At 24.5% G+C, this 13,692-nt stretch overlaps 1 protein-coding gene across 2 annotated transcripts; it reads right to left on the minus strand.

Moving 5' to 3' along the window:
* Positions 1–7,458: 7,458 nt before the first annotated feature.
* Positions 7,459–13,617, minus strand: LOC112592610 (out at first protein). 2 transcript variants are annotated; one of them, XM_025336735.1, is made up of 6 exons: positions 13,468–13,617; positions 12,477–12,590; positions 12,254–12,388; positions 11,999–12,182; positions 11,253–11,374; positions 7,459–7,746 (listed from the first exon to the last, which is right to left on the minus strand). In XM_025336735.1, exons 1-6 carry the CDS (start codon positions 13,579–13,581, stop codon positions 7,729–7,731), a joined length of 687 nt encoding a protein of 228 aa, XP_025192520.1. In that variant the 5' UTR covers positions 13,582–13,617; the 3' UTR covers positions 7,459–7,728. The 2 variants fall into 2 exon arrangements, with proteins under 2 accessions (XP_025192520.1, XP_025192515.1); XM_025336730.1 differs by lacking the exon at positions 7,459–7,746 and having other exon boundaries at positions 11,002–11,374.
* Between the last annotated feature and the right edge of the window lie 75 nt (positions 13,618–13,692).

Here is a 13,692-nt window from a genome sequence, read left to right on the forward strand (position 1 = left end):
GATACATAAATGTTTTGAAATGTTAAAATTAATTTAAAACATAACATTGAAACTATATACATATATACCAACAATACAACACCCAAATTATTTTTTATCTACAGCGCAAGTTCTTTTTTTGTATTTTTGTAAATTACCTCCAACCGATAAGTTTTTTACCCATTTTCAATAGTAAACAGAATTTATTTTATTTCTTAATTTTTTTTATAATTTACATGACTCGTTTATAATTTTTATAAATGGCTTTTTTCTGTTTATTTTTTTGTTTTTGAACTTTTTCATATTATTATTTATTATACAACATTTTATTATATTCTAAAATGTAAATCTATGGAAAAATGATTTACCAAATGGAGATTTAAAGTAAACCAAAGTAAATCAGTTCATACAACCTTTACCTCCAAACTTACTCCTTGTTCTGGAGTCTTTCTATGCAGTATTCCAATTCCCTACTCTCCAATAGTATCAAATACTTCGGCCTTACTCTTGACCAAAGACTAATGTGGGCTCTTCACATAAGAACTAAATTATTAGCATTGAATAATTGCCTTCGCATGAGCCCTTATTATGTAATAATAAATACACCTCAATTAGAACAAAACTGCTTATTCTTGTATATAAAACGCTACTGAAACCATTATGGACCCATGACCTTCAACTCTTGAGCAATGCGAAAAATTCAAATATCTTGAAAATCCAAACCTTCCAAAATATTTCTCTTAGAAAACTAATGAATACTCCACCTAACGTGTCAAATCATTCACTATACACAGATTTAAAATATAAATCAATAAATGATGAAGCAAAAATCTTTTGTAAAAGATTCTTCAACCGATTAAATAATCATCCGAATCAATTTATAAAAAACTTGGTAAGTCCCACAATACCTGGCAATCCTCCGAGACGTTTGAAGCGTAAGTGGTGTCGCAATTTTTTAAATTAAATTAAATAACAAACTAATAGAAAGTGTCATTAATGGGTAGCTTCTTTCTTCAAAAACTCATGACCTGTTAACTCTTATCACATATTCGTATTGTGTCTAATATAATTTGATACAGATATTGTTTATTAAATGTAAAAATAAAAATAAATAAATAAAATGTAGCTATAGTTTATAATTACTAACTTTTGTAAAATATTTCATATTATTCTATTATTGTAATGGAGTCTTATACACATATGCTTAATTTTTATAACACTTATTTCTTCTTAATAATTCTTTTATATTAAAATATAAATGTTTGTATTTTTGCCCATTATATGTAAACTATAAACCAACATTATATATAACTATCAATATTTTTAGAAAAAATTCACATTTTTTTTTTTATTATTATTTGATTGAATCTGTTATAATATGTTGTATTTTCATTATATACATATTATTTATTTTTTTGCTGTGTTATTAATAACTGTTGAAATATATTTTATTTTTTATTTTTATTACACGTAAGTACCTAAAATTTTGTTATAATATTGTAAATTGTAAATTAAATAAAAACACTGTTTTCAAGAAAAATTAAATTGACTAAAATACGACTAGTATGTAAACGGGCTTACGGATCAATTTTTAGGCACATGGACAAATATTGTAGCAGGTCCTGTACAAAATTTTCAATAACAAAATTTCTTTACTATGTGTAATAACACAAAAATAAGAGAAATTAAAATAAAAAATAAAGTTAGTTAAAAATATGGTTAATAGTAATGGGAGTAGTGCGTAATGGTAATGTGAGGAGTGGCCGTACTGACACAAAGGGACACAAGCCTTGTATGTAAGTCCGGTAAAGATTATTAAAAATACTTGTTCTCGCGTTATTACCTTCCTCCTGTTCTTCGGAGGGTTCTCGAGATCGTGATTCAAGAATATGATCAAATACACCGTTATGTAAATTAGATGGTAAAAAATTCCGTACTAACAATAAGTATTTTGGGCATGTACCTTACCTGGTTCGCCGCAGTGAATACCTATAGTATGTTCCTCAGAGAAAGATGCAAAGTGACACAAGTTACAATACGACTTAAGAAAAACTTAAGTTTATATAAGAAAACAACACTGATTTAACTTATAAAAAAGGAATTTAAGCTATCGCTCGCAGAATCTTGTGGTGTGAAGTGTATGGTGGTTTTTGGGTAGAGCTCTTGCTCGCTTGTCTGGTGCGCCTGCACTAATAATTTTTGTCGGTGCTCATGCATTCGATAGTTTGGCTGGTGCTCATGCACTGGCGAGAGAAGACGACGTGGTAAAGACAGCCAGGGTCGCGGGCGGCTCCATCAAAATCCTCCGTGTCCTTAGAGAAATCGGCTTTCTCCCCGACGACGGAGAGCCTCATTGCCCATTGGACCATCCCTTGTCTTTGACGGCACACGAAAATAGGTCAAACGCTTTGTGCCATGTTGTCGCAATAGCGTTTGGGTTCCTATGTGACCAAACAATATAGATCGTCTCTCTCATCAATGATCAATAGGGATTATTGGTTTTTATTGAGGGCTATCTGCATGCGACAACTTGACCGTTATTTTATTTAATGAAATAATAAAATATACAATAAATTATGATGTGTGAGTATATCATCATTATATATTATGTATTAAAAAATCATCAAGAATATAATGGTTATGTACTTGTTATAATGATTATCAGTGCTAGGATAGTATAGGATTTTGCATTTTTTTTAGGATTTTCAGGATATAGCTTTTCAAGCACAAAATGTGATTTGGTCATCTACGAGTTCAAATATATAGTTTTTATTTTGCATATTTTTTGTACTTTTTTTGAATTTAAGGTCATTTTTTCAATTTCACGGTCATTTTTTCATACTGTATTGAAATCTGGGTCACATTTTTATTAATTTTTAATTTTTTTAAAATTTTAAATGGTCGTTATTGATCGTTATAAATTATTGTACAAACATATAAAGATACAACATTAAAATAAAATCATAAACATATTTTCTAAAAATATTTAATACTTCAAAATACCAATCGTTTATATGTATAATATAAAATATACTCGTTAGATTAACAGAGCAATAATCGATAATAATGTTCGATTACGTGTTATCTTCATAAATTTATTATTAAATTTAACGTGCCAATACCTATTCATTATACGTATGATATTGGCCATTATACCAGAAGAATAAATAATAAACCAGAAGAATAAATAATAAATAATAATTAATATTTATAAGTATATAAATAAAAATTATTATTTATTAATTTATTAATATAATTATATTTTTTTCAATCATTTTTTTAGGTTTTTAGGTCATTAAAATCCTAGCCCTAATGATAATATTACATAATATTATAATTCTTTTTAATATAATGTTTTATAATTTATAGACTATATGTACAATTATTATTATTTACTAAACATTAAAGAACATTAATTATACATTTTTAATTTTATTGTTTTTTAGGTCTATAATATGGATGATTTGAATAAGCGTATACTCGATCTCCGTAAAAATACATGTATATAAATTTTAGATTCATTTCATACAGTTAAACCAATTATTAAATAGGTATAGACTTTTAAATTTTAAAAATATTTTGAGTAATATGATAAATAACATTACACATGTCTATAATATGTATTTTAATGTGAGCTATAATTATTGGTTTATTATTATTTTTTTGACAAAGAAAAAGTTATTAAATAGATGTTCAGAAATATTTATGTGCAAGCATGTACAACAAGTTACAACAACGATATTATAATCCCATCCTATACATGTTTATAGCTTTATAAAAATTTGGATACTCAATTATAAAATAAATAAATCATCGTTTTTTTTTTTTTTTTTTATATATAATTGATAAAGAAAAAATTACAATTTGAATTCGTGTTATACCATATCAATTTTGATAAATATAAAGAACAATAATGACATGAAAGCTTGAGTAGGAAGAAACCCACTATCAATATCTACAATGTTACTTTAGGTGTTTCTAGTAATAAAACTAAAATCGTTTTTAGACTTTCGATAGGTATAGTAACAAGATTGTGAAGTTTTTGATAACTCGATTGAAATTCTGTAACATTCCTAACGTTTATTAATACTTCATTTACAGAAAAGTCGAGGGTTTTTTAGAAATACAAATTTCTTCAATACCTACATAATATAATCACACAAACATTTTGAAAATATGAAAATTTGTTCGATAAAAAAAGAGTATCAAAAGGTCAAATTTAAAAAAATACCTTCACATTTTATACACAAGGTTTATAAGTTTTTTTTAGTTATAACTTATAATTGTTCAAAATAATTAATACTGGGATATCTATTAGTTATTACCCACACATGTTTCTGCCATGATATAATATTATACGTGGTTAACGTAATAGTGTATTTATTGAACTAATAAAGGGTAAGATTTTGTAACACGAAACATAATATGTTCTAAAATTATGTAAAAATACTTGATTATTTAATGTATTTAATAATTTGAAAGAAAATAATAGGTAGTATTTTTTTTTTAATTTAAACAAAACAAGTAAAATGTTTGAACTTTAAAAATTTAAATAATGTACAAAATTTTACTATTATTATTTAATTAAGTCGTTCATTATTTTTTTACACTCCTGCAGTAATCAATCAATTAATTGGTGTAGTAACAAACAATATTGTCGTCAGGGGAGCTAATAAGTTATGTGACCCACATTTATTACAATTTCGTTTAATTAGTTTGTTTGCAATTTTGTTTCATTACTAGGAAATAATACTGGTAAGCTATACTATATGTAATACTTACAATACTTACATCCCATCTTTCTTAAATCGAAAAGTGTAGAATTTACATTAGCACAATTTTATTGTATTGATCTAAGTCCTAATTTTTTTGACCATTGTAATAGAAAAGTAAGCATTTTACTAAATTGTTTTAAAATCTTCATTATGGTTGTTTTTATTTATGATAAATAATATTAATTAAGCCACAATTAAATATTATCTTTGTTACAATTACGTATTACTATAATATTTTATATGTATATTCTACTAAGTAATTATCTAACCAATTGTATGTTATAATGGTACACACGAATAAAAAAAAACCAGCAAATCTGTAATTAATAATTATTACAGGTACATTCTATGATTTATAGCTCAATACTGTCCATATTATTTTTATATTTATTTTTTTAAATTCCAGAGTTGTTTATGTATAACAGTAACAAAACTGAAACTATTAGTTTGAATTCATATCTGAATGCATTTTCTAATACATTTTTTTACTCAAATATCGTTTTGAATCAATTTCTCCCAATATCCTATGCTAAAATCAACTAAATTCACAAATTCGTCAAATATCATATACATCGTTTCTATTATCGGAAAAACCATGTTCCAAAATCGAAGGAGCTATAAATAACGCTAAATTAAATTGTCAAAATAAAAATAGCTATGACTGTATTGCAATAACACCTAAAAAATCTATCAAACAGAAAATAATTGATGAACTGAATCATGGTTTTAAACTTTTGGAACTCAACTCGAAAATCTCCTTTGAATTGACTATTAAAAAAATGAGAGATAACAAGATAATAATATAACTTAATTGTACAATATGTATTGCCGACATATTATGTTTGGTATTCAAAATGTTAAACAGTTTATTTTTGAATACATAATTCAAAAAAAAAAAATTCAAAATTATATGATAGTAATTAAAATGTTTTTTGTGATTAATATCAAAATAATAAGTATGTATAAGAATAGCAAACATAAGAAATAAATAGTTATAATTCGTAATTATAAAAAAGGATTTTATAAAATACTATTTAAGTATAATTTTGTCAGTATTACCTATCATTTAAATATTTGAAGTTTCATAATTATTAAATGTAATTCAGGTGATTTTAAAAATAATTAACTTATTTAGTCGAGTTTTTTTTAATTTTTATTCATATTGCCTAATGGTAACCTGTTAAATATATTAGTTTGTGTAGTATTAACAAATTAATTCAAGACATTTTTTCATTAACCTGTTTTTAATAATATGTATAACTTATCTATATGTATAACTTTTTATAAATTCAAATCACCAAATAAATAATTTTTTTTTTAATAGAATTAAATTTTGTAAGTTATGTATTAACTAATTAACTTAGTTAGTAAGAACTTGATAAAGTACCATACACTCTTACTACATGATGACTATCTCTATAATTAGTAAATAATTTTGTAACTAATCAGTAGATATCTTATAAAAATAACTGTACACAATTTCAATTCATTCAAACTATGGCTGATCTTTTCCGATTAGTACCCTTCTATGTGTTCGTGATCGTTCCATTCCTTGAGTTCACTTTGCCTATTTTTGGGCGCATGTAAACTCCACCGATTGCGACCTTTTTAGACCTTTTTTCATGTAAACTCCACCGGTACGTTTTTTTTACCTGAAAAAAAAATGTAAACTCCACTGGTACGTTTTTTTTTTAAATTGTAATCCAAATCCAATCTGATTAATTAAGATTACATAATTTATGTGGGTGCAGATTTATTATATTTTTTTAAATATATAATTATTAATAATAATTAACAATAATTAAAAAAAAAAAAAAATCATAAAAATCAAATATCAATAATAGAAAATTGAAAAATATATAATTATTAATAATAATAAACAATAATTTAAAAAAAAAAATCATAAAAATCAAATATCAATAATAGAAAATTGAAAAATATATAATTATTAATAATAATTAACAATAATTTTAAAAAAAAAAATCATAAAAATCTAATAAAAATTTATTATTTATATATATTATATTTAGATACTTATATCTTTTTTTACACAATATTAAAATAAATGATATAATAATAATTAATAGTGATCACTAGTTCGATGTTAAAATAATGTTAATTAAAATAAATGAATAAAAAATAATTAATCAAAGAAAATTTAGGTTTTAAAAAAATTTGTTTGGTTTTAAAATTTGGTTTGATAATGTTTAAATGCAGCTTTGACGAATTGTATAATGGTAATATTGTTTGCCTTAAATGACGAAAAAATACGTATCGGTGGAATTTACATTTTTTTTTCAGGTAAAAAAAATGTATCGGTGGAATTTACATGTTATAAATCCAACCCTAAAATCAACTACCTGTAAATCGGTGGAGTTTACAATCGCCCCTATTTTTATAAAGATATTTCCGGTTATGTTACCTACTAGATACATTTTTTTTTTTTTTTTAGATTCCCTAATTTCTTCCGTATTTATAGTTTTTGTTACTTCTTGTAGATCATTTATATGCTAAAACCAACCACAACACTTAATTAATTGATCAAATAAGTAGGTAGTATATTTCTTTAGCTAATATCCACAACTTTACTATTTTACTCAATTTTTGATAACAATTAAATTCAGTCTTCAATTTAGTGATAACTGATTTTTCTACAATAAGTTTATTTTGTTCTAAACACAAATTCTCTACAGCACATTCTAATGCTTTTAAATCAGTTGATATTATACTTTTTATAAATAATTATTATAATGAATATAATAATTTAAACATGAAAAAACATATCTAAACCAACTAAGCTTACTCTAATTCCAATTATATCTGTTAAAACAGGAGCCTTATCAACTGCATTACAGGTATTAACTGAAGCTTTTTTGTCGACATCATTTAACTGTATTTTCTTTTTTTCATGAATATTTCTAATTCTTGTTTTGCCTTACATTCCTCTACTTCGGTTGCTCACAATTTCGCAAATTCAAAGAAAAAGCAAAATCTAAAATATTTCATAAAAATGTAAATGAATACGAATCATTTAACTAAATCCATGAGAATAATAAATTAAATAATAATTAATAATAAAACATATTATTAAATATTTATTAAAAACAATTATGACTTTATGTTTATACAATATTATTAATAACAAGCAGTTTCTGCTTAGGTACATGTTAAATTAACCTAGCTTATCTTATAATATAACTGACTAAATTATATAAATATGATGGGCTGTTTTTGTAGTCCTTAACGACATACTTTGAGTTGGTTTTGAGATTGGAGAGCTGAAAACTTTCGGTTTCAAAAAAATGTTATATGTAAAATTATAATGATTATATTAAAATACGAACATTAAATTTTTTTAAATTAAAATTTTAATATTTTAATAATAATTTGGTAAATTTTGTTACCAAAAAAAAAAAATAAAACCTTTTTCACCCAGAATAATTTTACATTTTAACAGTGATTACCTACTCTTCGAAATCAAGTTAAACAAATTCTTTATAATGGTATATTTAATAATGATAGACATTTACTGTACAACAGAGCGATTACTTATTCAAAGACTTTTTTTTCTATTATTTTGACGGTTGGCTGAACTAAATATTTTTAGAATATTAAACAGTTTTATAACAAAATAAGTTTAATATCTTCTACATACAATAACAAGCAGTTTATAAAATTAATTAATAAATACAAACAGTTATACACATTCAATTCGTTAAATATAAACGATTAAATTGTGTAACATAAAATTTGAAACCAAAAAATTGACGTTTCTAGTACCTACTATAAATTAATGTAACATCTATAATAATAATATTATTTCAGAATTATTAAAAAAATTTTATTTATATACTAATAATAGTATTACTAGAATCTATCAAATCTAAAATTAGGTAATTTATCTCTTAACTAAAGAAAAAAATTGCTAGAATTTAATAATATATTGTATAAAAAAACCACTGCAATTAAAATGAATAATTATAGGATTTTCCAATTCTTAATATTAAACATGCTTTTTGTTTTAACATACAAAATCAGAGAAAAATTCGATGAAAGCTTTAAGCCGATGTAAATATTATAATACCGTTAAGATATAGGTTTACATAAAAATACGTATATTCGGAATTAAAAAAATCAAGTCGCGATTGCAAATCATAAAAAACAATTATTGTAGTTGTTTTCATAAGTATTTGGTTTTAAGATTTTTTGATCTTTTCAAAATATTTATGTATTATATTTCTTTCAATTATTATAGTAGTAATAGTAACTTACATCGACAACCATATAAATAATAATAAAAATATATATTTGATTTCTGTGAGCTACTGAATAGTAAACCTATTAGGACTGAAATAAGAAACTATGAACACCCTGAAAGTTTCGAGAAATATATTGATATAACTTTTATTGAAAATGGTTAATTCGTTCAGAAATAGCACGATAAAGTCAAACCCATAGAAGAAGAATATTATATATATACGTAAATAAAGATAAACTATATTTAAAATATTTAAATTTAAAATTGTATTGCCCATCCATTTTCATTTTCGTGAAAACACGGGACAATGATGCCATACTACAAAATTACACACCATAATTTACTAAATCAATATTGACTTTAAAAGGTCTATGGAAAATGCACCATTTATTAGCAAATATGCCAAATGTCCGTTCAGCATAAAATTTAACCTTACCCTACAATGCCTATAACTATATGTTTTTTTCATAAGGCTTAAATTCTTTCTTTGTATTAGCATATGGGCGCATTATACTTGTACTTATAGCAAACGCTTTGTCGAAAACAAAAACGAACGGCAAACAAGCGATACAATTTGACGAAATAGGTGATAGATTGGAAATGTTTAGACAATTCTCCTGTATTTTTTTATGAAAATCAGAATTTTGAAAAGTTGCTAAGTCTTCAAATTTTCCATACGCTTCGACGTCTATTAGCACAAATTTACAGTTACTGTCACAAATTGTCATCAAAACTAGAGAGAAAAATCTTTTATAATTGTAGCGTGTTGATCCATTATATTTACCAGTACGATAATTTCAATATGTTTACCATTGCATGCTACTATACATTTAAGAAAATTCGCTCTTTTAAAAAATCAGTTGTCATTTGATACCATATTTCTTTTTTTGATTCAAGTAGATATATTTCTTTTAAACAAAACTATATTACAGCACATTCTTATCTGACAATTTCTACAACCAATACCAAATCCAATCTGAAATACTTAATAATGTAGTTCTGCAAATGAACATCCTATTGCCAAATATCTAAAACAATTTATTTTGTCAGGCGTAAATCTTCAGAAAAAATAGCAAAATATACATGATTGTTTTGTAAAAGCCCACAAAGCAAAGTAGACCAAAAGCTGTTTTGCGGCGAAAAAAAAATGTCCTTACGTTTATTCTACAATAGCCTTTTATTTTTAAAAGATATAGTATCGGTTAATTCAACAACTTCGAGTATAATTTTAAATGCAGAAAAAAATAATGAAAATGAAATCGTAGAAGATTGACATACAGCTGCAGCTCGTTTTTCCGATCTCTCGTAGACACCAAAACGTAACAAAAAAAAATAAAAATGATGATATTTGTAGGAAGTTAATAGTGGTTTTAAATAAAAATGTTGAAAACAACAATGATTGTCTTTTTTCCATGTCTCTGGTAAAATATTTAAAAAAAAATACCAGAACACTTGCGCATGCAAACGAAGTTGAACATTTTAAAGGTCATTCAAAACGCTCAGATATCAAATTATCCAAATACAGAAACTGGAATACTCAGAATAATCCATATCGTGGACATAATTCAGCACAGATAAGACACCATTCTTATAACTATACTCCTATGCAAATATCTATACTGGCAACTAACCCATGAGGTACTTTTTTTAAATGTGCGCGTTTATGAGGACCGCCAGCTCTAACAATTTTTTTATATAATTACCTAACCGAATTCAAATGCGTGTTGCTCGATCACCAGTGGTCGAGGTCGTCGGGCAAAAACTGATGTGCTATTAGTATGCGTGTGTGTATAACGTAAAGCCCATAAAAGTAGGTAACTAAAATGATGTATTTTAATACAAGGTCCTTGGTGATTGTGCACTGTAATAACGGTCCTTCTGACTCAATAAGGAGTAATACAAGTTTATTCTAATGAAATAGGATAGTTTAAAAATATTAAAGTGAATGTAAATTGATTATTAAGAAAATGAATATGCAAAATTTATTTATACATTTCTTTATTTATCTACAGCAGAAAAGATTAAATTACCTTATTAATACATAACAATAATACAATGATACAATGTGTTATTACTTATTCAATTGTCAAACAATGTTGCTTATGTTTAACACTGTACATAAAATTCATAATTTTACTACAAGTTTGTATACCACATCGATAACTATCAACTGCTGTTGATTTTTTACCAATATGGTCTTTGCAGAATTTTAATGCACAAGGGTACCAAGGAATGCTTACTTTCATTGTACATAAACAGTGTGACCAGACTTTTCCTGTATCTCGACATAATTTTAAATTAATGTTTGGCGCTTTATAATTAATATATTCAACAGCTTGTAACAAATTTCCCAAATACATGCCTAAATAAAAAAAAAAAAAGGATAATAATTAATAAAATAATGTATATTTAAGAATTTCAGAATGGGAGTTGACTAGGAAAGATAGTTTTATATTTTTCATGAGTGTGTATGTTTAGCAGAATGCCTAAATATAATTAAATATATTTACTAAATGTTAAACTTTTATTTATGTATTTCAAAAATATATTATTAATCATGAACCATCATAAAATAATTTTTAACATTTAAAATGTAGCTAATTTAACCTTAATACTGTAAATATAAGTTATTTATTGAAAAACATGTTCCTTATTGTAGCATAATCACTGATTGATTTAAATAAAGTATGTTTAATAATATTTTAAGTTTAACTCTGCATTTCATGCAAAAATCTTAACGAATTTAGTATAATCACTAACACGGTTGTGTAAGACATTCTTTTTCCTTTTAAAGTTTATTATAATACGTAGTATAATTTTTAACAATATTGCTTAGTGTACAAAAGATTATTTGAATTTTTCTAATATTAAAAAAAATATGTTTATTCATACATATTATAAATATATAATAAATTAATATTATTTGTTTAAAATAAAGAAAGTCAGATGTATACAAGTATAATCTATACTGTATAACTTTAGTTACCTGGTACAGTAGCCCATTTATCTATGTCAACTTTGCTAGTAAATGTTGTATCTAGTGCTTCAGAACATAATGATCCAACATGTTGTGAAATATAAATGCTATTTTTTAATTTAATTCTCATATCTATTGTAACATTAAATACACCTTTATTATCTTCTGCAACTCGAATTGTACCAGGATTTTTCTAAAAAGATAGTTATATTTGTAATATATACATACATAGAAATTAACACAATTATTTATTTATAAGAATACTTGTCTGAGTTTTGACATTGCATCTGGGGAAATAAATTCATTTGCTTGAACATGATTCACAAAACAAAGTATTTGATATGGTTTTTGACCACGTTCTTCTTCTCCGAGCAACAACACTTGTACTATTTGGACTTCCTAACAGAGATTAATGAATTATTAATAAATGTACCTATTGCTCATTATTCATTATTAAGGTACAACAATCATAAAAAATTATAAATACCTTTATGAAATCAATATGTTGTGTAATTAATGTAGAGTCAGGAAGTTGTAATTCTACTGTAATTGTATCATCTGTTATATTTGCATATATTATTTCTTTTATAACACCACCATCCTAGAATTAAAGTAATTTATAAGTTAGAAATATAAGTACATATTTTAATTTCATAAATTATGAGAAAATAATCAAAATAAAAAAAAATATTTTTTTAAAGGAATGCCTTAAATTTTATAATTGTTATAATTTTATAAAGTGTACAAGTATATCAACGTATGCATTATTGATTACAGAGTAGTTCTTCAATTTATATTACTAGAAAGAATATAACTTAAATCAAAGGCAAATACACGACTTCACTTACTCAGACCACTTCTAAAATCTAAAATTTAACTTAAATTTAAAACCCTTATAAATAAAGCCATAACTAGATCAATTTGGTCATATGATATACAGATCGGGGGGTCCTGCAAAGTTATTTAATATAAGTCCTATCTAAGTATTCTAATCTATTACCCTTAGAATGATAACCAGAGCTCCATGGTTTATTACCAATGAATCATTTCATAAAGACCATAAAATACCCACTGTCAATGAACTTGTTAAAAGCCAGTACAAATGTTTCCACGTTAAATTATTAAGCTACCCAAATCCACTCATCAGCAATATGTCCTCCTTATCTTTCTATGGCAATGTTAAACATTGTCTAAAACAAAATTAGTCCAGAGATTTGCTTTATTAAAAAAAAAAAAAATTCTGAGGCGTTGTTAATAAACAACTCCCTCTACAAATTATTCATGAGCTTATTATGATAAAAACTTTTTGTTAACTTATTGTTTTAAATAACAAATTGTAAATAGAATTTAATAAAAAAAAAAAACTTAAATCAAAATACTAATTTCAATTTGTATTTTATGTTTCTGAAAAAAATAATATATTATATTATTTTTACTTAAAAATTAAAATTTATAATTATTTATTTTTTAAAAATTACCTGATCTTTTACGTTAACAACTAAACAATAAAATTGACAACTATGATGTAAGATAATGTAAAAGATGTAAAAATATATTTTTACAATATTGTTCATTTTAACATTAACTATCATATAATCATTTTATATTCATAATTTATAGAGCCAATTAAAAATCTAATGATTAGTTCTAACATAATACAATGAATATATTTCATATATCGAATAATAGTAATTGAACATTTC

The sequence above is a fragment of the Melanaphis sacchari genome, unplaced genomic scaffold (genome assembly GCF_002803265.2).
Source record: "Melanaphis sacchari strain LSU unplaced genomic scaffold, SCAv2.0 Contig0_pilon_pilon, whole genome shotgun sequence".
Taxonomy (NCBI): domain Eukaryota; kingdom Metazoa; phylum Arthropoda; class Insecta; order Hemiptera; family Aphididae; genus Melanaphis; species Melanaphis sacchari.

Bases quoted from the DNA above. Each gene is read 5' to 3' on its own strand.
- LOC112592610 (XM_025336730.1), bottom strand. From the start codon at position 13,581: ATGATAGTTAATGTTAAAATGAACAATATTGTAAAAATATATTTTTAC. The intron at 12,591-13,467 runs GTAATTTTTAAA...CTTTAATTCTAG, and splicing joins TTGTTAACGTAAAAGATCAG to GATGGTGGTGTTATAAAAGA. The intron at 12,183-12,253 runs GTATTCTTATAA...CTATCTTTTTAG, and splicing joins CAATGTCAAAACTCAGACAA to AAAAATCCTGGTACAATTCG.